This window comes from Pistacia vera, unplaced genomic scaffold (assembly GCF_008641045.1).
Source record: "Pistacia vera cultivar Batoury unplaced genomic scaffold, PisVer_v2 Contig174, whole genome shotgun sequence".
NCBI classification, from domain to species: domain Eukaryota; kingdom Viridiplantae; phylum Streptophyta; class Magnoliopsida; order Sapindales; family Anacardiaceae; genus Pistacia; species Pistacia vera.
This window is the reverse complement of record NW_022195833.1, coordinates 710,549-736,299: the sequence shown is the minus strand read 5'-3', so window position 1 is coordinate 736,299 and position 25,751 is coordinate 710,549. Positions and strand designations below refer to the sequence as shown.

Here is a 25,751-nt window from a genome sequence, read left to right as displayed (position 1 = left end):
ACACAAGAGAATTAAGTGATTGACTTCCTAATAATCATATTGTTTAGTTGTGGAATTAAATTTTGTTAGGGTCAAAAATCGTCCTTGGCCTAAATAGGAAAACGGGCCCGACACTGAAGAAGAAGCCAGGCCCAATCCCGATATGATCCAACTGGATTAGGCCCTTTCGGTACAAGATATATCCGGCCCAAACCACGTGGGCGCGAGCCTCTTAATCTCAGTCCATTTCCTAGGTCCATGGGTGGATCCAGAGCCCATAGCCCCCTCAGAATACTTTCCTACTCCTAATCAATCTCCTATTCAAGGTCGCTTTCCTATTCCTGGTTACTTTCCTACTCGGAATTACTCTCCTAATCAAAATCACATTCCTATCCGGACACTGGTAAGACAGCTTACCACGGCCCTAATTCTTCTAGGGTTTGCATCAGAGTCACACTAGAACTCCTACTTCTAATAGGAATGGGAGACCAGACAGTTACTATATAAGCAGAGGCCAGCCCTCTCACAAGGAACAGAGAACATTACACCTTCACACCCGAAGCTCCTACTTGAGAGCTTCACTTCACCGCCGTAGTCACAGTCCCCGACTAGACTTCCGGTAACCTCCTACTCCCTAGCCCTTACTATATTAGCCTTTCAGCCTTGCTGACTTGAGCGTCGGAGTGCCTACGGTGAACACCACCCTGGTATTTCCCGTTCGCTTCATGCGTGTGTTTCTTTACGTGTACAGGTATAGCAGATCGCTAGTGGCCTCAACCTCAAGGGATCAGACCCCCCTTCCGTACAGGTAGATTTTTACGTCTACAAATTTCTACTCTTGTTTTTTCCTGGAAGATCCAATGCCTTTCATTCCCCTCTCTTTTCTCTTTCTTTCTCTCACCGGTGACGGTCTCAATCGGGTTTAAGCTAATGGGCCAATGGGCTCTCAATATTTGATATACCAACTTTAAATTTTCAAATTTTAAATTTTAATTTTTTTAAATTAAAAATGCATATAAGAATAAACTTAATTAAGATATAATCATTTAAGAGAGTTTTGGAGGGCTCAAATAATAACACTCTTTTTTATTTTAATAAATATTGAGTTTCATTATTTTATATAAAAAAAAAAAATTCAAATTGAGATTGAGATTAAGTTCTAATTTTATATTCAAAGGGGTTTAAAAAATAAATTAACTTTTTTTTTTAATTATTTTCTACGCACAATCATTCAATTGGCTCAATTTGTAAGCAAATTTATGTTCTTTTCAGATCATAAGGCATTCATTCTCCCACCAATTACAGATTCTCAATGACTAAATCTTTATTAACTCCCGTGGTTACTTCCAGAATAAGGATCTCTTCTTACTTGAAGAACTTGAAGGCCCACATAGAGTCTGCTCATCAGGAATATTATTTTCCTTATTCATGCCATAACCATTAATGCCTCCAACATCAAGGATTTCTTATATATATTTTTTTTTTTTTTAAAAAAAGTTAAAATAGCTAAAGAAAAAGTAAAACAGTACTAGACAGCGAAAGAGTTTTATCATCCCAAATACTTAAAATAGTTATTGCAAATAAAAATTAAAAGCTCAACGCACAATCCCAGAAAAACTTATACGTCACACTCAAAATAGTGATGCTATTTGGGTAACAATTCCAAAGCTGCTTCAAAATCCTCTAATTTGATTGTAAGCAATTCATCTCTCTACACAATCATCAGTAATCCTATAATCCAAATTCCCCCTAGCATTATTTAGCATTATATCCACTACACCTCCATTCATTTTCATGCACTTATGTTGTCTCTTTCTGTATTAGCTCTGCAATGGCATTTTCACAAGAAGAAGTATGTAATTTGAACCCGTATAACAAGTCATCCTCCGCTTGATTACTCATCTTGATATGGAGAAGAGTAGCTAATTCTTCACAGCTCAAATCTTTAAACTTAAAAATGTTGGTAACCCTTCTGCTAAAACCTTCATTAGAAGATATTACACGTTGCATTGGTTCATTGTAGCCAGCAAATATGACTAAAACTTTTCCACCGTCCATACAAGACATGATCTCCTCTAAGGCTTCTAACCCAAAGTCATGACCACAACTCTCCCCCGGGATTAGTCAATATGCTTCATCCTTTTAAAAAGAATACCTCCCTCAGCTTCTTTGATCTGTGCATGAAATTATTTTTCTGGTTAAAATAAAATCTGTTTCTAAGATATTATGCATTTTGAAATATAAAAGGTAAAAGATTGGATACAGGATCCATTAAATGACTATAAAAGAATTGTGTCACATCAGTTTGAAGAATTGTGTCACCTCAGTTTTTATATAAGAATTTGTATGTTTAGTTTGTACATTTAACATGAATTAGTCAAACACATGATAAGAAAAACAAAGTGATGTACCTTTTCCCTGGTCTTTGGTCCAGTGTGACCAATATATTCAACAACTAAATCTGTCCTTTGAACTTCTTTTGCATTAGGGGTATGCAAAATTCCCACGCTCTGGAGTAGTCTTTCAAGGATTCAAGCCACCATTGTCTTACCTAATATTAAAAATAAACAAATAAATAAATTGATATTTAAGAAAACAAAATATTATGTTATTAGTAATATTAATTTGCATACATTTTTTTGTAGAAAATAATTGCGAAAGTACACAAGTTCTATTTAAAACAAACAGAAAGGACAAATCCATTTAAAGAATGTTAGATTTAACTAGAGGAAAGCTGAAGTAAGCAGCAATTTTACCTGTTCCAGGATTTCCTAGAAATGTCATGTGAGGAAGTCTTCTGGTGCCAACTTTCAGCAATGGCGGAGGCAGTGCAAGCCCAGGGTGAGGCACTGCCCTCCCTGGTATTTAAAAAAGAACAAGGAAAAATACAAACTATTACCTTAGGCCCTTAATACTTTATAAAATTACTAATTACCCCCAAAATACTTAATCCCAAAAACAAGTTAAATGAAAATTTACCTAATCCAATATTTAAGCCTATAAAAAAAATTAAATGAAATGTTAGATTGCATTTAAGTCCACCATATACAAATTTAGTTGCCCAATATAATAATTAATCCAAAAAAAAAACTAAATAAAATTTTATATTATAAATAAGTAAAACAAATTTTATACAAACTTCATAAATTAAGGCTTTGATATAAAACAAATTCTTCATTCATTTATGAATCCTATTCAATTCAGTTTCTTTAATTTAATTTACCTTGAGAAAATAATGATTTTGTTTTTATAAGTTTCCTTATGTTAGTATCATTTCTTTTATTTGTTTCGCCATATATTAGAAAAATTATAATTGTATTGAACAAAAAGAATTTTAGTTTATCATTATGAAAAAATTTAAAATATATTATTTTTTTAATTTTGTCCCTCTCACTCAAAATCCTAGTTCTACAACTGAATTTCAGTCTATGGGCCCTGTGCCTCTCATTCAAAAGAAAGCCCTTTGCCTATTTTATTTGGATTATAGAGTCTAATGATATTTTGTTGTAATTTGGAAGATAAGAGTCTAATAGTTTTTATAAACAATAGTCCCTCAAATTTAAAAGTCTAGATGCACCGGTTCCCTCAAGGAAAGATAAAGTAAGCAATAATTTTACCTGTCCCCGGATTTCCTGGAACTTCCATGTTAGGAACTTTTCCAGTGCTTGCATTCATCATTGGTGAAGTCAATGGAGGCCTAGGGTGGGGTAGCATCCTTCCTGGGGTTTAAGGCCAAAAATAAATAAAATAAAATAAAATCACTATAAATTATTACTCCCAATCCCTCGATACTATATAAAATTATTAACTACCCAATCCAAAAGAATGCCCTTTGCAGCAATAATTTTTACCTGTTCCAGGATTTCCTGGAGATGCCATGTGAGGAAGTTTCCCAGTGCCAACATTCATCGTTGGCAAAGCCAATGGAGGCCTAGGGTGGGGTAGCACCCTTCCTGGGATTTAAAAAAAAAAAAAAATAGGTGCTCAAATCTAAAACTCTAGATGCACCAGTACCCTCAAGGAAAGATCCATAAATTAAGCAGCAATATTTTTTACCTGTTCCAGGATTTCCTTTGTGACAGTATGTGAGGAGGTCTTTGAGTGCCAACTTTCAGTCCAAGGGCCTTGCGCCTCTCATCCACAAGAAAGCTCTTTGCCCATTTCCGAAATTGCATCTTGAGTTCATCCAGACCCACAATATTTGATAGCTCTTTATCAAGGGCATCCATCTTTTCTTTTTCCTTGCTGCATGCTTCAAGTACCTTTTTCTTTCATTGCTCTTCTTGATGAGAGAGAAATACATCACGCATCTTCCCACTTTCTGGGATTTTTGAAAGATGATCTAGAACGGTCATGCCCTTCTGCATTCAAAGTTACTCATATTTAGCAATAAATATATATTTATATATTATTTTAGAATATAAATTAAAATCCATACATCATCTTTAACATTATAATCAGCATTATTCTCGAGCAATGTCTTGACAATTGAACAGTCTTCAGTTCGAACTGAGTGCAAAACCGCAAGCTTTAGTGGTGTCGCTCCATACTGCATGTAAAATGGGAAATAAATTGAATGAAAATATATCACTATCACATTTGCAGGGAAAGTAGTACAATTAAAAAACACCTCAGTTAAATCATCCTCAGAAGCACCATGAGCAAGAAGTAATCGTGCAGCTTCATTGCACCCATTCTTGGCTGCTACATGCAATGGAGTTTCTCCATACTACAAAACTCAACAGATCAATATATAACACATGGTTTTTCAAGTAAGATTTTTTTTTTAAGCTGTCATATTTTTACTAGCATAATTTTTGGCTTTATAGTGCTTAGATTTCTCTCCGGAAAATTAATAAAATATAAAACAAGTAAATTTCACTTACCATATTTTCCACTTCCAAGTGAACTTTATAGTCTCCTTTCCATTCAAGCATAAATTTCACTATTTCTGTCTTGTTGTTACCAGCAGAAAGATGAAGGGGTGTCTCCAGCATCTGCACTTAAACCAAAATGAATACATAAAATGGAAGATATACACACCCATTAACTAATCTGCAAAGAAACTTAATTTTTTTTCCCTTCTTAATTTGCCCAAAACCCTCTAAAGAACCAACTGACAAAATCAAATTCTTTCAAGAGATATATATTCACTAATGAAAAATTAATACTAGAAGAAAAAAATTAATCTTACAATTGCATTTCTTTCGTTGAGAAGAGATGGATTCTCCTGAAGTAGCTTCTGAAACCCATCAATATCCCCCAACTGAGCACAGTCATGAATGGTTATACGTTTCTCAGATCCTGATGATTGCTTGTACTGACCATTCTCCATGTCTATTTGTCTTCTCTCTTGATGATTAAGGAGATTAAAGATAAAAAAAAATAAAACAGAGAGATTTGGAATGTTCACTGAATTAATGAAATAAACCTTATATTTGTACAACTGAGCACAGTCATAACATGTTCAACGTCAGCATTGAATCTTAGGTGAAGTTTCATTAGCTTTCAATTACTTTTTCCTCTCACTCTCACCAATTGAATCTTCAGTGAAGTTTCGTTAGCTTTAATTTACTTCTTCCTCTCACTCTCACCAATAATATATATTTGTATCTGTAATATCTTTGTTGTTGATATTCTATTTCTTTATCCAGGAAGGTTACAAACATTATTATAAGATATTTCATTTCCTTACTTAAGAGTAGTGATATTGTGTTACCTCATTTAGTGAGATTACCAAATTATGATAATATTATGTTTCCTTTTATATTTATTGAACTTTTGTATAAATAGGGCAATGTTCAATTCAATTGAATTCATCTAAAAATATCTCTTAGAAGTATACTCTGACTCTTCAATTGTCTCTTTTGCCTGACAGCAAACTGAATAGCATAAAAAAGGGGCGCTTCAATAAGTCTGGAATAAAGAACTGCAGAGCATAGGGCATGAATATAAATTGATGAAAGCCAGCGCGCTGAGTAGCTTCAGAGAGCAACATAAAGTAAGCCTTATCTAGAAACCATAAAACTATAATGCAGGACACTACCACAACTATATGTTCAAAGATTTGGTATATCCTGAAACAAGAAACCCTAGAAATGATGGAGTACATTTCCTCTGGAGGGTTTCCTCAGTGCTGAATTTGCACAAGCATCAGCCATCATTCTACCATTGGAGGGACATAAGGACACAAAAGGGAATCCTATCAACTTATTCCAACTTACTATAATAAGCTCATCCATTTGGACTTACATCACCTTTTCTGCAAGAAGATTCCAACCTCCAGGTTTCACTCAGTGCACATCCTATGAAATGTAACTAGTTTAGGAATAACCACAAGCAACTATTAAAGGAAAATTTTTAAAAGGTGTAACATGTCAAAAATTTAAAAGATTTTTTTTTTTTTTTTTTGGTAGCAGTATGAGGAAAATTTATAGATTAAAAAACAAGACGACACCTACTTAAGGGAACGGAACGAGTCTTACTCCTAATTATAACACCAAACATGAATTATAACTAAAAATGCATGGCAAAGCATAATACATAGCTGCGGATAACGAGGTTTAATAGAGTAAGAGAAGTATCCAACACTACTAAAAAGAGTTGAATAGAAGATTTGACAAGTAATGATTTCATAAAATAAATAAATTAAATTCAAAGTTTGAGTCCACTTACCTAATTATAGAAGAAAGATTGCATAACTATAAGAATGATTCTTACTAGTTATCCGCATACACGTCAAGGCACAAAAAGAACCATACAAAACAAGGCTTGAGAAAACATATATACTATCTAAAATTTCACTTAATCTCTTGTAGTCATCCATTGGGCAGAAACCTAGACAGCAGCTCAAACAGTCATCAACAAAGCAATTTATAGCGTCAATCTGTGGTCTCTATCCACTCTTGCATCTCTTCTCAAATCATTATCTTTGGGGTACAACAACTTGACTCTGCACTTTTTCACCATGCAAAATTGTATGTTTTTCCTCCTTGAATGTGCAACAAAAAACTGAAGGTACCCCTCACTATTCAAACTGAGTGTAAGCAATTCAAAGGACACGATACTGTAATCATATCTTACACATACATGATCTTCTCATTAACAAAATGCTGAACTAAAACATCACATAATTGAGTAATTGACTTTATATTCCACTATTTCATTGCTACTTTCATTTTTTTTCCTACAAGTTACCTTCCCTTCTTCTGTTTTATTGTTTTCATTTTTGTTCGCATTAACAAAACATAGCCAGCCTAAAACTTTAAAAACTCCCAATCATAAATCATAAGGGTAAAGGGTTAGGTGAGAGTAACTTAAATATGTTACTTAAACTATCCATACAATTGATACTTATCATCCATTGATCTTTAAAAATTCAATTTGCCACTCCCTCCTCCACCCACCTTGCACCCATCTTCCAGCCCATCACAATTCATATTGTCTCTATCATCTGGAGGTTAATTGATCTTTCTTCAAAAATTCAATTTGCCATAATCCTCTTATTTTATTTTATAATATGATTAGTTGGCTATTCATGTTCTTATGAATGGAATCATGGACAGAATCATAAAGAGAATTCACACAGCGAAAATATTACTAGTTAATTGACATATTCAAAATCTCATAACAATATGAAATAAATCTGAAAACCTATTGAATCACCATTTTTAAAACAAAAAAAGAGGTTATTTAACATCTTCTAATAAATTGACCGGCAAGTCAGGATTTGGAAAACTCTAAAACTGAGGAAGATAAAACTATTATGATCCTTATCATCTGCTTGACATCAAGTGTGATTTTTACTTCAAAGTATTGATCGCTGGTAAGACATACATTCATATAAATACCATATTCATTCATTGATTTGTCTATGTGGATTTCAAAAAATGGGTCGGATTCAGTGAAATTATTTACTAAAAATTAAGAATTATACAGTGCGGATTCGACATCCAAAACAACGAAAAATCAATAAAAAAAACAACAAATTATATAAAGAATTAATCGATCAAAGCCAATAACAGTAAAAATAGGGTTTTACATACCAAGTCTTCTTCTTCAGTCTGGCTCTTTCTCACAGATTACGTAAGTGAAGAATTAGGATTTGATATTGCGATTAACAACAAAATTTGGCGCGAAAGAACAGTGCCTAAACCCCATTTCCCACGCTTTTCATTGCCTTCTCTCTCGCTACTAAACAACACACGAGAGTAGTCCGATTAGAGTAAAAATTGAGATTCCACCGCACTGATTCTAACGAAGAAGAGCTTTAGGCAGCAGGAGTTTATCACCTGACCATGTCACGTGTGCATCACGTGTTATGATGTGTTAAATAACATTTTAGTCTCTCAGGTTTGGTGAAAATTTAATAGGTCCTAAGGTTCTAAGAAGTGATACTTTGATTAAAGAATTTATCGAGTAATGACATGTACATCCTTGAAACCAACAGATGTTAAGTAAAAACTGAATAATGAAACAATCTACCCAATGGAGCAGTCAGAGTGGCTGAATGATTTACCCAGTGAAATAGTAGTGTTATTAGACGCACCTTCGACGGTGGCACCCGGCCATTGTCAATGACTGTCGTCTGATAAACACCTTGTTGACCAATTCTAAAGTTTTTTAATTATTTAATTTTTATTATATTATTCATTTAATTAAAATCATTTATATAAAAATAAAATTTAAATTAACATTAGAGATCATTTTATAATTAATCAAAAGTACCTTTGAATTCTAAAAGCTACAAATACCTATTTAGGAATGCTTTTATAAAACAAATTATTTGCTGATTGCATAATCACTTTAGAGACCATAAAGTGATTATGCAAATTATAATACGTCCCAAGGTTTTAAGAAGTGATACTTCCAGGTTTGATAAGTCCCAAGGTTCTGCAAAGTGACACTTCCTATCCAGAATTTTTTTAGTAATGAGTCTAATGACACGTATCTATTAAAAACTAACGGATGTGTGTTCTAGTGGTAAGGCAATGAAATTGGTAACTGAGACAATATTTTAGCAGGATGAATTGTACCTTGTTTCATAAACTCAGCTGCCTGGAAAATATTGGTTCATAAGATCATAAATCCAACTTAGGAGCAAATAAAATTACCATTTCATGAGATCCAATTGTGATATTGTATAGAGAAAAAAAAAAAAAAAATGCGCCCATCAATCAGATATCATCCGGAAAATGTTTGTGACAATCAAGAGCGGGGTTTTATTACAATAGATTGCTGCAACAACACATCAAAATGAAACTTGTAAAACAAAAACGTAAAACTTGTAATATGCACTTTTACATGGTATTATATAGCCACAGCATAGCCATAGAAAGAAAGCAAACTAATTAAGCAAATACAAGAAACAAAAGCAGCCTCAGAAGGCAAAAACATTAGGAAAAGGCCAGAAAAAACCAACCAGAGTTTCACAAAGAAAACAAAAACCCAAATGGTAGCAGCTTACAAGAGTAGAAAGAGTAATCAACATCATTTCACTGCCTAGAAAACCAAACATCACCAACATTAGATAGTAACTATGTTGAATCACAACACAGAAAGCATCCAACAGGTAAAGATTATATAGCAGTAGTCGTCTTCATCTAACATATCTAATTCAATAGTTCAGCAACATAATCCGAATTCCAGGGAAGAAAATCCAGAGAATTTCGGAATGACAGCCATCACAACATGTGTCCACAGGCCAAGCTAAAAGGTTATCGTTAGTGTGTGCACAGAGAACAAGCAAGACTGAAACAATCACTGCAAATTTTGCAATTCTGAACAAAGCAGGTGGTATTATCTTCCATTGTTGGTCAGCTTGAACTTCTTTCATTACTTGGTTAGCTTCCTCCCACAGCAGAGTAATAATCCTGTTAATCCTATCCCATAAAGAATATCTCCTTATATGATGAACATTTTGGTGTGTTTTTGCAGCTTTGCTTTCCTTTCAATCATCTGGGAGAGCTGCAAACTGACTGGCATCAGAAAGAGGCAATTCCACATTTCAGGAATTGAATGAATAATTCATAAAAAGAATTGTGCAACCTGAAGTACATCCCATATGCATGGGATGGGCTGCTGCCTCGATCGGGCCTTTTTTCCTCGTCAGAGGAGAAATTAAAACTATCAAATGTCCTTCACCAGATGAATGCTTGATTTTAAGTAATAACAGCCAAACTGCAGAACATAGAGGGCATGGCATGGATTCACCCAAACATAGAGTAAACAAGACAAACCAAATATAATGACCCATATAAATTGCAGAAAGCTAGCTTCAGAGGGCAACAAAAACAAAGCTTTACCTTTTATGTAAGAAGATTTCAACCCCCAAGTTTCACTCAAGTGTTACTCGCTTCTTTTAGGATCCGCAAGCCTGTGTCAGCTCCATTCAGTAAACAAATTCGGAAAACTGTAAAATACAATCAACATTTCACATCAGTAATAACAATAAAAATAAATAAATGGCATAGCCCTACATTATTTCTACAAGTGAAAAACATTGCAAGATCATTCCCTGCATTATGACTTGAGATCATTGTATAATCATTTTCTTTTTGGAACAAAAGTCATATTTACGTGAAATTTATTAATAAGTTTAAAAATATTAATAATAATTTGGTGATTTTCATGGAGCTTTATTCAAAATCCTGATAAACCAATTAAATCATATAGATAGATAACGAGGTTAAAATGCATGTTTAAAACTGAAAATGCACAGCTAAAAGTAATACATATATGCAGATAACAAAGTTTAATAGAGTATGAGAAGCATCCAATGCTGGACACAGTTGTTACAAGATTTGACAAGTAATGATTTACTAAATAAATAAATTGAATTCAATGTTTGAGTCCACTTACCTTATTGAAGAAAGAACAAAGTGGCCAAATTTTTTGAGGGCATAACTATGAGAAAGCTACTTACGTTACTCGCATATGCGTTGAGTCCATAGAAACCATACAAAACAAGACTCGAGAAAATAAAAATTTAATAACTTTCTTTTATTAAGTTTTTGGCTAATTTAATACAACTTACGGTGCTTGTTTCATTGATCGCTTGTATATTTCTGAATGCAGAGACTAGCTATCTAAAATTTCTAATGATCTTTCCAAAATGTCCATTACTACATGGCTCCCTACTGAAAAATAGTCATCAGCAGATCAATTTACAGGTTTCAATCTCTGGTCTCTATCCACTTTTGCATATGTTCCCATTTAATTATCTTTGGCGTATGATAATTTGACTCCACACTTTTTCACCTTGCTGAAATCTGAAAGTCTTAATCACTTTACCAAGTTGATTAAACTTAAACAGAATGAGTTAACGTGTTCATTTGTGTATTTTGTGTTGACTTATTTAATATCAATACAAACAATGCATCCAAGAAAAAAAAAAAAGCACACTTTTGCATGGTTCGACAACTTACCTGCATCCATGAGATCATATCCAGATGAAACTAATTCATTGTAATAAACATTTATAATTCAATTACAAATTCAAAATTAAGTATCAGTTGTAAAACACTCTCTATTATAAAAACGCTTCAAACTTTATCTTTTTGATCGAACTTCAAACTACCGAGCTAGCTTTACTCCATGAGACCACCTAGTTACCTTTGGGTGGTCACCCTTTGACTCCACTCAAGGTTTAATGCCAAAGATAAACTTCACTTTCATTAGCTTGAAATCTCATCAAGCATTATCAATGAAAACCCACTTTTTAACCATGAAAATCACATCAAAGTTTAATAAAATATTGAATAGTTGTTTAGTACAATTTTTTTTAAAGGGATTTTAAAACAAATTAGTTATTTGATACATTTTCTAAAAATATTTATTATTTGATTTTGAAACCTTTTTTTTTTCAGTTTAAATAATAGTAAATAGTTGTTTGGTAATATTTTTAATCACTAAATTTAAAAAAAGGAAACAAAATCATCCAACTCTGTTACAATTCTTAGACTTAGATCATACCCCCATCAAATAAAAGTATTTCTATGAAAAATAAAATCGGAAAAAAAACATACAGATATATAATCACCGCACCTTACATTTAGATTTATGCTTGCAAAAATATTTTCTGCATGTATAATTATTTCACTAACATTTATATAAAAAATTATACAAAAATAAGAAACAAGTTTTGCCACTGTGGATTTTCTCTATTGGTCTCTAAATCATCCTGTATATTTCCTAGAAACAATATGAATCTGTTCCTCATGAAACAAAAGTGACAGCAAAAAATACAGCTCAAGCCATATCCAAAACCCAAAAAACTAAAATTCCTTCTACACATAACCAAGAGAGGCAAAAACGACTGAGCAGTTGCTCAATTGCTCTCAGTGAAATCCGCATCAATGACATCATCATCAGGTCCCTTGGTTGATGAATCTGATCGTCCAGCTTCAGTGCCGGGCGCAGGTCCAGCACCTGGTTGGTTGTAAAGGGACTGACCAAGTTGCATGACTTCTTGATTAAGGGCAGCCATGGTATCTTTCATTGCTTTGGTTGACTCTGTTGCAATTGCATCCTTGAGCTCCTTTAGTTTTGCCTCAACCTTCTCTTTGACTGGAGCCGAAACTTTGTCTGCAAGCTCCTTCAGCTGCTTCTCAGTCTGGTGAACGACGGAATCTGCCTGGTTTTTTGTGTCTATAGCATCTCTCTTTTCCTTGTCCTCCTGTGCAAACCTCTCAGCTTCTTGCACCATTTTCTCTACCTGAATATTTTCATTCAAACTTTCCTTCAGCATTATTCTATCATAAGTAATTAACAAGGCGTTTCAGTTAATTATCATGCACTTTTGAAGTCCATATGAACGCAAATTATCTGAAAGGAGAAACACTGATTTGAGTTTGGAAAGTTCCTCAAGACACTAAAGCAACAAAAGATAATCAGATTTTACTCATAGCTTATAAGGCATATTTAGCTCTCAACTATGACAATGACAGAAACTAGAAAATGCCAAACTTCTGAAAAACATAGCAGGAACTAATAACAAAAGAAAAGAATTTAAAGAATGATAGGTATATGCAGAAAGATCCTGCTGATGTAGAGAAAAACTAAAATGATAAAGAGTAATTATTGCAGCAAAGCATAAGATGAGGCATAACTCAAAAGCAAAAACTAAACAGCTATCAATTTACTAGTTATATCAAACATACCTCTTCTGTGGGCAAGGTGCTAGCACCTGTAATGGTGATGTCTTGCTTCTTGCCCGAGCCCTTATCAATGGCAGAGACAGAGAGAATACCATTGGCATCAATGTCAAACTTAACGTCAATCTGGGGGACCCCACGTGGTGCCGGCGGGATACCATCTAGACGGAATCTACCTAGAGTTTTGTTGTCCTTAACAAACTCCCTTTCACCTTGAAGGACATTAATTTCAACACTGGTTTGTCCATCTGCAGCTGTCGAGAAAATCTCTGATTTGGAGGTGGGTAGAGTGGTATTTCTTGGAATTACTTTGGTCATAACACCACCCAGAGTTTCTAGACCAATAGATAGCGGAGTTACATCCAAAAGCACAATGTCACTAACATCTCCAGCCAGAACACCCGCCTAGTTTCAAACAAAATAAAGTATGTAAGATGTTAGATTATGGATCTGAATGGAACACAACAAAATAATAATAATAATCATAAAATTAAATTAAATTAAATCCTTAAGTTTATCAACAGTTTGCTGTTATTTAAAATTCGCATAAAATCCATAATTGCCAATCCCTAATATAAGTCAAACCACCTCCAAAACTGACAAAGCTAGTAAAAATATTTCAATAGTGTCAAAGCTACCTGAACTGCAGCCCCTAGAGCAACTACTTCATCAGGATTGACAGTAACATTGGGTTCCTTTCCAGTCATCTTCTTCACCAAAGCCTGAACAGCAGGAATACGTGTTGATCCACCAACAAGGATCACCTCATCCAGATCGTTGAAGGAAAGTTTTGCATCACTCAAGGCGTTTTCAACTGGTTTCTTGAGCCTGTAAAAGGATAAATTACAGAGATAAGTCTCAAAAAGTATTAAGACCAGAAGCCATGAGTAGTACAGAAGCCAAAAGATAAAATGGCAAAAACAATACAAAGGTTGACTCACTGTAAAATAGAAATTAAAAAAAGTAAAGGTACCTGTCAAGGAGATTTGAACACAATTCCTCAAACTTGGCCCTAGTAATGGTGGTCTCTATATGTTTAGGACCATCTGCAGTAGCAGTGATGAAAGGCAAACTAACAAAACGGAAAAAAATATCAGTATGACATATGTACATCAGGGAGGGGTTGTCGATGTGCCTACAGAGAGAATCATCTAACTACAAGCAACATACCTGATGTTTGTCTGAGTCAAAGATGATAACTCCATTTTGGCTTTCTCAGCGGTCTCAGTTAGCCGTTGAAGAGCTTGTTTGTCCTTCAAAAGGTCCATGCCTTCGTCTCTCTTGAAGTTTGCAGCAAGCCAATCAACAATCCTCTGCAATCATATGTGATAAGTAAGTCCATTCAGCACCCAAACAGACTACAGATGAGGAAAAGACCATATACATGCATAAGAGCATATGAGGAAAAGATTCCAACCTTATCAAAGTCATCCCCACCCAGATGTGTATCTCCTGATGTAGACAGCACTTCAAACACTCCATCACCAACCTCAAGCACTAGAAATTCAAAAAATGGGATGGGCTGCTGCCTCGATCGGGCCTTTTCCTGTCAGAGGAGAAATTAAAACTATCAAATGTCCTTCACCAGATGATGCTTGTTTTAAGTTAATAACAGCAATTCAAACTGCAGAACATAGAGGGCATGGCATGATTCACCAAAAATAGAGTAAACAAGACAAACCAAATATATGACCCATATAAATTGCAGAAAGCTAGCTTCGGAGGGCAACAAAAACAAAGCTTTACCTTTTATGTAAGAAGATTTCAACCAAGTTTCACTCAAGTGTTATTCGCTTCTTTAGGATCCGCAAGCCTGTGTCAGTTCCATTCAGTAAACAAATTGGAAAACTGTAAAATACAATCAACATTTACATCAGTAATAACAATAAAATAAATAAATGGCATAGCCCTACATATTTCTACAAGTGAAAAACATTGCAAGATCATTCCCTCATTATGACTTGAGAGTTGAGATCAGTATAATCATTTTCTTTTTGGAACAAAAGTCATATTTACGTGAAATTTATTATAAGTTTTAAAATATTAATAATAATTGGGTGATTTCAGGAGCTTTATTCAAAATCTGATAAACCAATTAAATCATATAGATAGATAACAAGGTTAAATGCATGTTTAAAACTGAAAATGCCAGCTAAAAGTAATACATATATGCAGATAACAAAGGTAATAGAGTATGAGAAGCATCCAATGCTGGACAGAGTTGTTACAAGATTGACAAGTAATGATTACTAAATAAATAAATGAATTCAATGTTGAGTCCACTTACCTTATAGAAGAAAGAACAAAATGGCCAAAATTTTGAGGGAATAACTATGGAAGATACTTACAGTTACTCGCATATGCGTTGGGTCATAGAAACCATACAAAACAAGACTTGAGAAAATAAAATGTACTTTCTTTTTATTAAGTTTTTGGCTAATTTAATCCAACTTACCGTGCGTTTCATTGATTGCTTGTATATTTCTGAATGTAGAGACCAGCTACTAAAATTTCTAATGATCTTCCAAAATGTCATTACTCATGGCTCCCTACTGAAAAATAGTCATCAGCAAATCAATTTACAGGTTCAATCTCTGGTCTCTATCCACTTTTGCAATGTTCCCATTTAATATCTTTGGCGTATGTAATTTGACTCCACACTTTTTCACCTTGCTGAAATCTAAAGTCTTAATCACTTTAGCAAGTTGATTAAACTAAACAGAATGAGTTAACGTGTGTCATTTGTGTTTTTGTGTTGACTTATTTATAAAATACAAACAATGCATCCAAGAAAAAAAAAAAAAGCACACTTTGCATGGTTCGACAAATTACCTGCATCCATGAGCATATCCAGATGAAACTAATTCATTGTAATAAACATTTATAATTCAATACAAATTCAAAAATAAGTATCAGTTGTAAAACACTCTATTATAAAAACGCTTCAAACTTTATATTTTTGATCGAACTTCAACTACCGAGCTAGCTTTACTCCATGAGACCACTAGTTACCTTTGGGTGGTCACCCTTTGACTCCACTCAAGGTTTAATGCCAAAGATAAAATTCACTTTCATTAGCTTGAAATCTCATCAAGTATCATTATGAAAACCCACTTTTTAACCATGAAAATACATCAAAGTTTAATAAAATATTGAATAGTGTTTAGTACAATTTTTTAAAGGGATTTTAAACAAATTAGTTATTTGATACATTTTCTAAAAATATTTATATTGTTTTGAAACCTTTTTTTCAGTTTAAATAATAGTAAATAGTGTTTGGTAATATTTTTAATCACTAAATTTAAAAAAGGAAACAAAATCATCCAACTCTGTTACAATTCTTAGACTTAGATCATACCCCCATCAAATAAAAGTATTTCTATGAAAAATAAAATCGGAAAAATCATATAGATATAATCACCGCACCTTATTTAGATTTAGCTTGCAAAAATATTTGCATGTATAATTATTTCACTAACATTTATATAAAAATTATACAAAAATAAGAAACAAGTTTGCCACTGTGGATTTTCTCTATTGAATCATGGACAGAATCATAAAGAGAATTCACACAGCGAAAATATTACTAGTTAATTGACGTATTCAAAATCTCATAACAATATGAAATAAATCTGAAAACCTATTGAATCACCATTTTTAAAACAAAAAAAGAGTTTATTTAACATCTTCTAATAAATTGACCGGCAAGTCAGGATTTGGAAAACTCTAAAACTGAGGAAGATAAAACTATTATGATCCTTATCATCTGCTTGACATCAAGTGTGATTTTTACTTCAAAGTATTGATCGCTGGTAAGACATACATTCATATAAATACCATATTCATTCATTGATTTGTCTATGTGGATTTCAAAAAATGGGTCGGATTCAGTGAAATTATTTTCTAAAAATTAAGAAATATACAGTGCGTATTCAACATCCAAAACAACGAAAAAACAATAAAAAAAACAACAAATTATATAAAGAATTAATCGATCAAAGCCAATAACAGTAAAAATGGGGTTTTACATACCAAGTCTTCTTCTTCAGTCTGGCTCTTACTCACAGATTACGTAAGTGAAGAATTAGGATTTGATATTGCGATTAACAACAAAATTTGGCGCGAAAGAACAGTGCCTAAACCCCATTTCCCACGCTTTTCATTGCCTTCTCTCTCGCTACTAAACAACACACGAGAGTAGTCCGATTAGAGTAAAAATTGAGATTCCACCTCACTGATTCTAACGAAGAAGAGCTTTAGGCAGCAGGAGTTTATCACCTGACCATGTCACGTGTGCATCACGTGTCATGATGTGTTAAATAACATTTTAGTCTCTCAGGTTTGGTGAAAATTTAATAGGTCCTAAGGTTCTAAGAAGTGATACTTTGATTAAAGAATTTATCGGGTAATGACATGAACATCCTTAAAACCAACTGATGTTAAGTAAAAACTGACTAATGAAACAATCTACCCAATGATTTACCCAATGAAATAGTAGTACTGTTAGATGCACCTTCGACGGTGGCGCCCGACTGCTGTCAATGACTATCATCTGATAAACACCTTGTTGAGCAATTCTAAAGTTTTTTAATTATTTAATTTTTATTATATTATTCATTTAATTAAAATCATTTATATAAAAATAAAATTTAAATTAACATTAGAGATCATTTTATAATTAATCAAAAGTACCTTTGAATTCTAAAAGCTACAAATACCTATTTAGGAATGCTTTTATAAAACAAATTATTTGCTGATTGCATAATCACTTTAGAGACCATAAAGTGATTATGCAAATTGTAATAGGTCCTAAGGTTCTAAGAAGTGATACTTCCAGATTTGATAAGTCCCAAGGTTCTGCAAAGTGACACTTCCTATCCAGAATTTTTTTAGTAATGAGTCTAATGACATGTATCTATTAAAAACTAACGGATGTGTGTTCTAGTGGTGAAGCAATGAAATTGGCAACTGAGACAATATTTTAGCAGGATGAACTGTACCTTATTTCATAAACTCACCTGCCTGGAAAATATTGGTTCATAAGATCATAAATCCAACTTAGGAGCAAATAAAATTACCATTTCATGAGATCGAACTGTGATATTGTATAGAGAAAAAAAAAAATGTGCCCATCAATCAGATATCATCCGAAGAATGTTTGTGACAATCAATACCGGGGTTTTGTTACAATAGATTGCTACAACAACACATCAAAATGAAACTTGTAAAACAAAAACGTAAAACTTGTAATATGCACTTTTACATGGTATTATATAGCCACAGCATAGCCAATTAGCCATAGAAAGAAAGCAAACTAATTAAGCAAATACAAGAAACAAAAGCAGCCTCAGCAGGCAAAAACATCAGGAAAAGGCCAGAAAAAACCAACCAGTGTTTCACGTAGAAAACAAAAACCCAAATGGTAGCAGCTTACAAGAGTAGAAAGAGTAATCAACATCATTTCACTGCCTAGAAAACCAAACATCACCAACATTAGATAGTAACTATGTTGAATCACAACACAGAAAGCATCCAACAGGTAAAGATTATATAGCAGTAGTCATCTTCATCTAACATATCTAATTCAATAGTTCAGCAACATAATCCGAATTCCAGGGAAGAAAATCCAGAGAATTTCTGAATGACAGCCATCACAACATGTGTCCACAGGCCAAGCTAAAAGGTTATCGTTAGTGTGTGCACAGAGAACAAGCAAGACTGAAACAATCACTGCAAATTTTGCAATTCTGAACAAAGCAGGTGGTATTATCTTCCATTGTTGGTCAGCTTGAACTTCTTTCATTACTTGGTTAGCTTCCTCCCACAGCAGAGTAATAATCCTGTTAATCCTATCCCATAAAGAATATCTCCTTATATGATGAACATTTTGGTGTGTTTTTGCAGCTTTGCTTTCCTTTCAATCATCTGGGAGAGTTGCAAACTGACTGGCATCAGAAAGAGGCAATTCCACATTTCAGGAATTGAATGAATAATTCATAAAAAGAATTGTGCAACCTGAAGTACATCCCATATGCATGGGATGGGCTGCTGCCTCGATCGGGCCTTTTTTCCTCGTCAGAGGAGAAATTAAAACTATCAAATGTCCTTCACCAGATGAATGCTTGATTTTAAGTAATAACAGCAATTCAAACTGCAGAACATAGAGGGCATGGCATGGATTCACCCAAACATAGAGTAAACAAGACAAACCAAATATAATGACCCATATAAATTGCCAGAAAGCTAGCTCGGAGGGCAACAAAAACAAAGCTTTACCTTTTATGTAAGAAGATTTCAACCCCCAAGTTTCACTAAGTGTTATCGCTTCTTTAGGATCCGCAAGCCTGTGTCAGTTCCATTCAGTAAACAAATTCGGAAAACTGTAAAATACAATCAACATTTCACATCAGTAATAACATAAAAATAAATAAATGGCATACCCTACATTATTTCTACAAGTGAAAAACATTGCAAGATCATTCCCCATTATGACTGAGGTTGAGATCATTGTATAATCATTTTCTTTTTGGAACAAAAGTCATATTTACGTGAAATTTATTAATAAGTTTTAAAATATTAATAATAATTGGGTGATTTTCATGGAGCTTTATTCAAAATCTGATAAACCATAAATCATATAGATAGATAACAGGTTAAAATGCATGTTTAAAACTGAAAATGCCCAGCTAAAAGTAATACATATATGCAGATAACAAAGTTTAATAGAGTATGAGAGCATCAATGCTGGACAGAGTTGTTACAAGATTTGACAAGTAATGATTTACTAAATAATAAATTGAATTCAATGTTTGAGTCCACTTACTTATAGAAGAAAGAACAAAATGGCCAAAATTTTGAGGGAATAACTATGAGAAAGCACTTACCGTTACTCGCATATGCGTTGAGTCCATAGAAACCATACAAAACAAGACTTGAGAAAATAAAAATGTACTTTCTTTTTATTAGTTTTGGCTAATTTAATCCAACTTACCGTGCTTGTTTCATTGATTGCTTGTATATTTCTGAATGGAGAGAACGCTATCTAAAATCTAATGATCTTTCCAAAATGTCCATTACTCATGGCTCCCTACTGAAAAATAGTCATCAGCAATCAATTTACAGGTTTCAATTCTGGTCTCTATCCACTTTGCATATGTTCCCATTTAATTACTTTGGCGTATGTAATTTGACTCCACACTTTTTCACCTTGCTGAAATCTAAAGTCTTAATCACTTTAGCAAGTTGATTAAACTTAAACAGAATGAGTTAACGTGTGTCATTTGGGTATTTTTGTGTGACTTATTTAATATCAATACAAAAAATGCATCCAAGAAAAAAAAAAAAAAGCACACTTTTGCATGGTTCGACAACTACCTGCATCATGAGATCATACCAGATGAAACTAATTCATTGTAATAAACATTTATAAATCAATTACAAATTCAAATTAAGTATCAGTTGTAAAACACTCTCTATATAAAAACGCTCAAAATTTATCTTTTGATCGAACTTCAAACTACCGAGTCGCTTTACTCCATGAGACCACCTAGACCTTTGGGTGGTCACCCTTTGACTCCACTCAAGGTTTAATGCCAAAGATAAACTTCACTTTCATTAGCTTGAAATCTCATCAAGTATCATTAATGAAAACCCACTTTTTAACCATGAAAATACATCAAAGTTTAATAAAATATTGAATAGTTGTTTAGTACAATTTTTTTTAAAGGGATTTAAAAAAATTAGTTATTTGACATTTTCTAAAAATATTTATTATTTGATTTTGAAACCTTTTTTTTTTCAGTTTAAATATAGTAAATAGTTGTTTGGTAATATTTTTAACACTAAATTTAAAAAAAGGAAACAAAATCATCCAACTCTGTTACAATTCTTAGACTTAGATCATACCCCCATAAATAAAAGTATTCTATGAAAAATAAAATCGGGAAAATCATTAGAGATATAATCACCGCACCTTACATTAGATTTATGCTTGCAAAAATATTTTTGCATGTTAAATTATCACAACATTTATATAAAAAATTATACAAAAAAGAAACAAGTTTTGCCACTGTGATTTTCTCTATTGGTCTCTAAATCATCCTGTATATTCCTAGAAACAATATGAATCTGTTCTCATGAAACAAAAGTGACAGCAAAAAATACAGCTCAAGCCATATCCAAAACCCAAAAAACTAAAATTCCTTTCACATAACCAAGAGAGGCAAAAAAGACTGAGCAGTTGTCATTGCTTCAGTGAAATCCGCATCAATGACATCATCATCAGGCCTTGGTTGATGAATCTGATCGTCCAGCTTCAGTGCCGGGCGCAGGTCCAGCACCTGGTTGGTGTAAAGGGACTGACAAGTTGCATGACTTCTTGATTAAGGGCAGCCATGGATCTTTCATTGCTTTGGTTGACTCTGTTGCAATTGCATCCTTGAGCTCCTTTAGTTTTGCCTCAACCTTCTCTTTGACTGGAGCCGAAACTTTGTCTGCAAGCTCCTTCAGCTGCTCTCAGTCTGGTGAACGACGGAATCTGCCTGGTTTTTTGTGTTATAGCACTCTCTTTCCTTGTCCTCCTGTGCAAACTCTCAGCTTCTTGCACCATTTTCTCTACGAATTTTTCATTCAAACTTTCCTTCAGCATTATCTATCATAAAATTAACAAGGCGTTTCAGTTAATTATCATGCACTTTTGAAGTCCATATGAACGCAAATTATCTGAAAGGAGAAACACTGATTTGAGTTGGAAAGTTCCTCAAGACACTAAAGCAACAAAAGATAATCAGATTTTACTCATAGCTATAAGGCATATTTAGCTCTCAACTATGACAATGACAGAAACTAGAAAATGCAAACTTCTGAAAAACATAGCAGGACTACTAACAAAAGAAAAGAATTTAAAGAATGATAGATATATGCAGAAAGATCCTGCTGATGTAGAGAAAAACTAAAATGATAAAGAGTAATTATTGCAGCAAAGCATAAGATGAGGCATAACTCAAAAGCAAAAACTAAACAGCTATCAATTTACTAGTTATATCAAACATACCTCTTCTGTGGGCAAGGTGCTAGCACCTGTAATGGTGATGTCTTGCTTCTTGCCCGAGCCCTATCAATGGCAGAGACAGAGAGAATACCCTTGGCATCAATGTCAAACTTAACGTCAATCTGGGGGACCCCACGTGGTGCCGGCGGGATACCATCTAGACGGAATCTACCTAGAGTTTGTTGTCCTTAACAAACTCCTTTCACTTGAAGGACATAATTTCAACACTGGTTTGTCCATCTGCAGCTGTCGAGAAAATCTCTGATTGGAGGTGGGTAGAGTGGTATTTCTGGAATTACTTTGGTCATAACACCACCCAGAGTTTCTAGAACAATAGATAGCGGAGTTACATCCAAAAGCACAATGTCACTAACATCTCCAGCCGAAACACCCGCAGTTTCAAACAAAATAAAGTATGTAAGATGTTAGATATGGATCTGAATGGAACACAACAAAATAATAATAATAATCATAAAATTAAATTAAATTAAATCCTAAGTTTATCAACAGTTTGGTTATTTAAAATTCGCATAAAATCCATAATTGCCAATCCCTAATATAAGCAAACCACCTCCAAAACTGACAAAGCTAGTAAAATTTTCAATAGTGTCAAAGCTACTGAAATGCAGCCCTAGAGCAACTACTTCATCAGGATGACAGTAACATTGGGTTCCTTTCCAGTCACTCTTCACCAAAGCCTGAACCGCAGGAATACGTGTTGATACACAACAAGGATCACCTCATCCAGATGTTGAAGGAAAGTTTTGCATCACTCAAGGCGTTTTCAACTGGTTTCTTGAGGCTGTAAAAGGATAAATTACAGAGATAAGTCTCAAAAAGTATTAAGACCAGAAGCCATGAGTAGTAAAGAAGCCAAAAGATAAAATGGCAAAAACAATACAAAGGTTGACTCACTGTAAATAGAAATTAAAAAAAGTAAAGGTACCTGTCAAGGAGATTTGAACACAATTCCTCAAAACTTGGCCCTAGTAATGGTGGTCTCTATATGTTAGGACCATCTGCAGTAGCAGTGATGAAAGGCAAACTACAAAACGGAAAAAATATCAGTATGACATATGTACATCAGGGAGGGGTTGTCGATGTGCCTACAGAGAGAATCATCTAACTACAAGCAACATATGATGTTTGTCGAGTCAAAGATGAACTCCATTTGGCTTCTCAGCGGTCTCAGTTAGCCGTTGAAGAGCTTGTTTGTCCTTCAAAAGGTCCATGCCTTGTCTCTCTTGAAGTTTGCAGCAAGCCAATCAACAATCCTCTGCAATCATATGTGATAAGTAAGTCCATTCAGCCACCAAACAGACTACAAGTGAGGAAAAGACCATTACATGCATAAGAACTATGAGGAAAAGATTCCAACCTTATCAAAGTCATCCCCACCCAGTGTGTATCTCCTGATGTGACAGCACTTCAAACACTCCACACCAACCTCAAGCACTAGAAATTCAAAAAAAAAAAAAAAAAAAAAAAAAAAAAAAAAATGAAGTAAAATCAAATATTCACGTATGAACACACCCCTTTCAATCAAAGGGACAAAAGCTACAGAATTTTGATTCGACATAGACCACTTTCTCACAATAGAATGAATTAGGTATAGACATCTATTACCTAGCATAAATACAGTAGACATAACAGAGAACTCTTAACAAGGTACCTGAAACATCAAAAGTGCCACCACCAAGATCAAACACTAGGATAGTCTCGTTGTTTTTCTTTTCAAATCCATATGCTAGTGAAGCAGCAGTAGGCTCATTGATGATACGAAGAACTTCTAAGCCAGCAATACGACCAGCATCCTTTGTTGCTGTCCTCTGTGAGTCATTGAAGTAAGCAGGGACTGTAACCACAGCTTTAGTCACTTTATCATTTAAAAACTTCGATGCATCATTCACAAGCTTCCTCAAAACCTAAATTACAAACAAAAAACAAATTATTCTCAGCAAAAAATCTAAGTATGTGACATGAGATAAACCAAAAATATGAAAAGAGATCAAACAACAACCATTTATCCCACTCAACCAATTAAAGTGGGCTCCTTTTCTCGCATAAACACTAATAGACAAAACTAAACATCTATCTTTTAGCCTTAGAAAGTATCATATCATTCACACAATGCATAACCTTTTAATAACCAAATCCACATAAAAACATGAGCTTAAAACCTTAAAATCCAGTAATTGAACAAACCCAATCACAAAATTTCCCTTAAAATTAAAAAAGAAAAAGACAAATAATATAAAAACCCACCCAAAAACTAACCCAAATCCACATAAAAACATCAACAACCTTCAAAAACCCAAAAATAAGCAAAACACACACACAGCCCAAAACTAACCCAAATCCACATAGAAACATCAACTTCAACCCTCAAAAACCCAAAAATAAGCAAAACACACACACACACACCCCCTCACACCCACGCCCACCCAAAACTAACCCAAATCCACATAAAAACATCAACTTCAACCTTCAAAACACACACACACACACACACACACACACACACACACCCCTCCCAATAACCGCAAACAACATGAAAAAACCCTAATTTCACACACACACACCCCTCCCAATAACCCCAAACAACATGGAAAAACCGTAATTTCACACACACACACCCCTCCCAATAACCCCAAACATGGAAAACCCCTAATTTCACACACCTGAGCTGAAATCTCCTCCGCGGCAAACTGCTTCCCAACAGCAGAACACTCCAACTTCACATTTCCATTCTCATCTCTCACAACTTTATAACTCACCTGCTTCGACTCCTCATTCACCTCCGTCATCTTCCTCCCAATAAACCTCTTCACCGAAAAGAAAGTATTTTCCGGGTTCACAACGGCCTGCCGTTTCGCAATTTGACCAACCAATCTATCCCCGTTCTTCGTATACGCCACCACAGAAGGCGTCGTTCTCTGACCCTCCGCATTCGTCACTATCGTCGGCTTCCCTCCTTCCATCGCCGCCACAGCCGAGTTCGTCGTCCCCAAATCGATCCCCACCACCTTCTCATTCACGACTTTCACGGGCCCCACGTTATGCACCCGTCTCGCGTGATTGTTCAGATTCAAAAAAGCTGCGTTTGGTAGGCCAAATTGTGCTTTTCTCCCAACCGTTTGACCCAGAAACGCAGTTCTCGGTGAGACTGATTTATAATTTACATTTCTTCTGGGACTAAACGAAACGTTGCCCAGAGAGTGAATTTGCGACGCGAAGGAGGAAGCCATGATAGATTTCTATTGTGTCTGTAGCCCTAAAAGGGGACGAGAAAGAGAAGATGAAAAGGAGGCGGAGAAATTTAGGATAGTTCTGTGTATAAGAAGAAGAAACCCCGAATTTAAAATGATTTAAGTTGAATAGGATTGGAAAATCAGAAAATAAGTGGCTATTTTCATTTTCAGGAAAAAAAGTATTTGAGTAAAATTGATTTTCAGATTGGATTCCCACGATAACTAAACAGAATTCAGAGGTGGACAAGGCCTCGGCCCAGGCGATCCCAGGCCTTGAGGGACCAGGCCCAATTTTTGAAAGACCGATCTTGGGTCTAT

General features: G+C 34.4%; 1 protein-coding gene and 1 pseudogene across 1 annotated transcript; both read right to left on the bottom strand.

Moving 5' to 3' along the window:
• Positions 1 to 1,540: 1,540 nt before the first annotated feature.
• On the bottom strand, positions 1,541 to 6,290 carry LOC116126082 (annotated as a pseudogene).
• A 5,746-nt stretch (positions 6,291 to 12,036) lies between these two features.
• Positions 12,037 to 25,551, bottom strand: LOC116126080 (stromal 70 kDa heat shock-related protein, chloroplastic-like). The gene is made up of 8 exons (XM_031411791.1): positions 24,864 to 25,551; positions 23,855 to 24,107; positions 14,551 to 14,630; positions 14,304 to 14,446; positions 14,107 to 14,205; positions 13,772 to 13,961; positions 13,140 to 13,538; positions 12,037 to 12,694 (listed from the first exon to the last, which is right to left on the bottom strand). Exons 1-8 carry the CDS (start codon positions 25,428 to 25,430, stop codon positions 12,308 to 12,310), a joined length of 2,118 nt encoding a protein of 705 aa, XP_031267651.1. The 5' UTR covers positions 25,431 to 25,551; the 3' UTR covers positions 12,037 to 12,307.
• Positions 25,552 to 25,751: the final 200 nt, after the last annotated feature.

What these genes read in the sequence shown, in the direction of transcription:
- LOC116126080 (XM_031411791.1), bottom strand. Translation starts at nt 25,430, where the DNA reads ATGGCTTCCTCCTTCGCGTCGCAAATTCACTCTCTGGGCAACGTTTCG. An exon ending in TGGCACTTTTGATGTTTCAG is followed by an intron (nt 14,631 to 23,854) that starts GTACCTTGTTAA and finishes TTGAATTTCTAG; the next exon opens with TGCTTGAGGTTGGTGATGGA. An exon ending in TTGACTCAGACAAACATCAG is followed by an intron (nt 14,206 to 14,303) that starts GTATGTTGCTTG and finishes CCGTTTTGTTAG; the next exon opens with TTTGCCTTTCATCACTGCTA.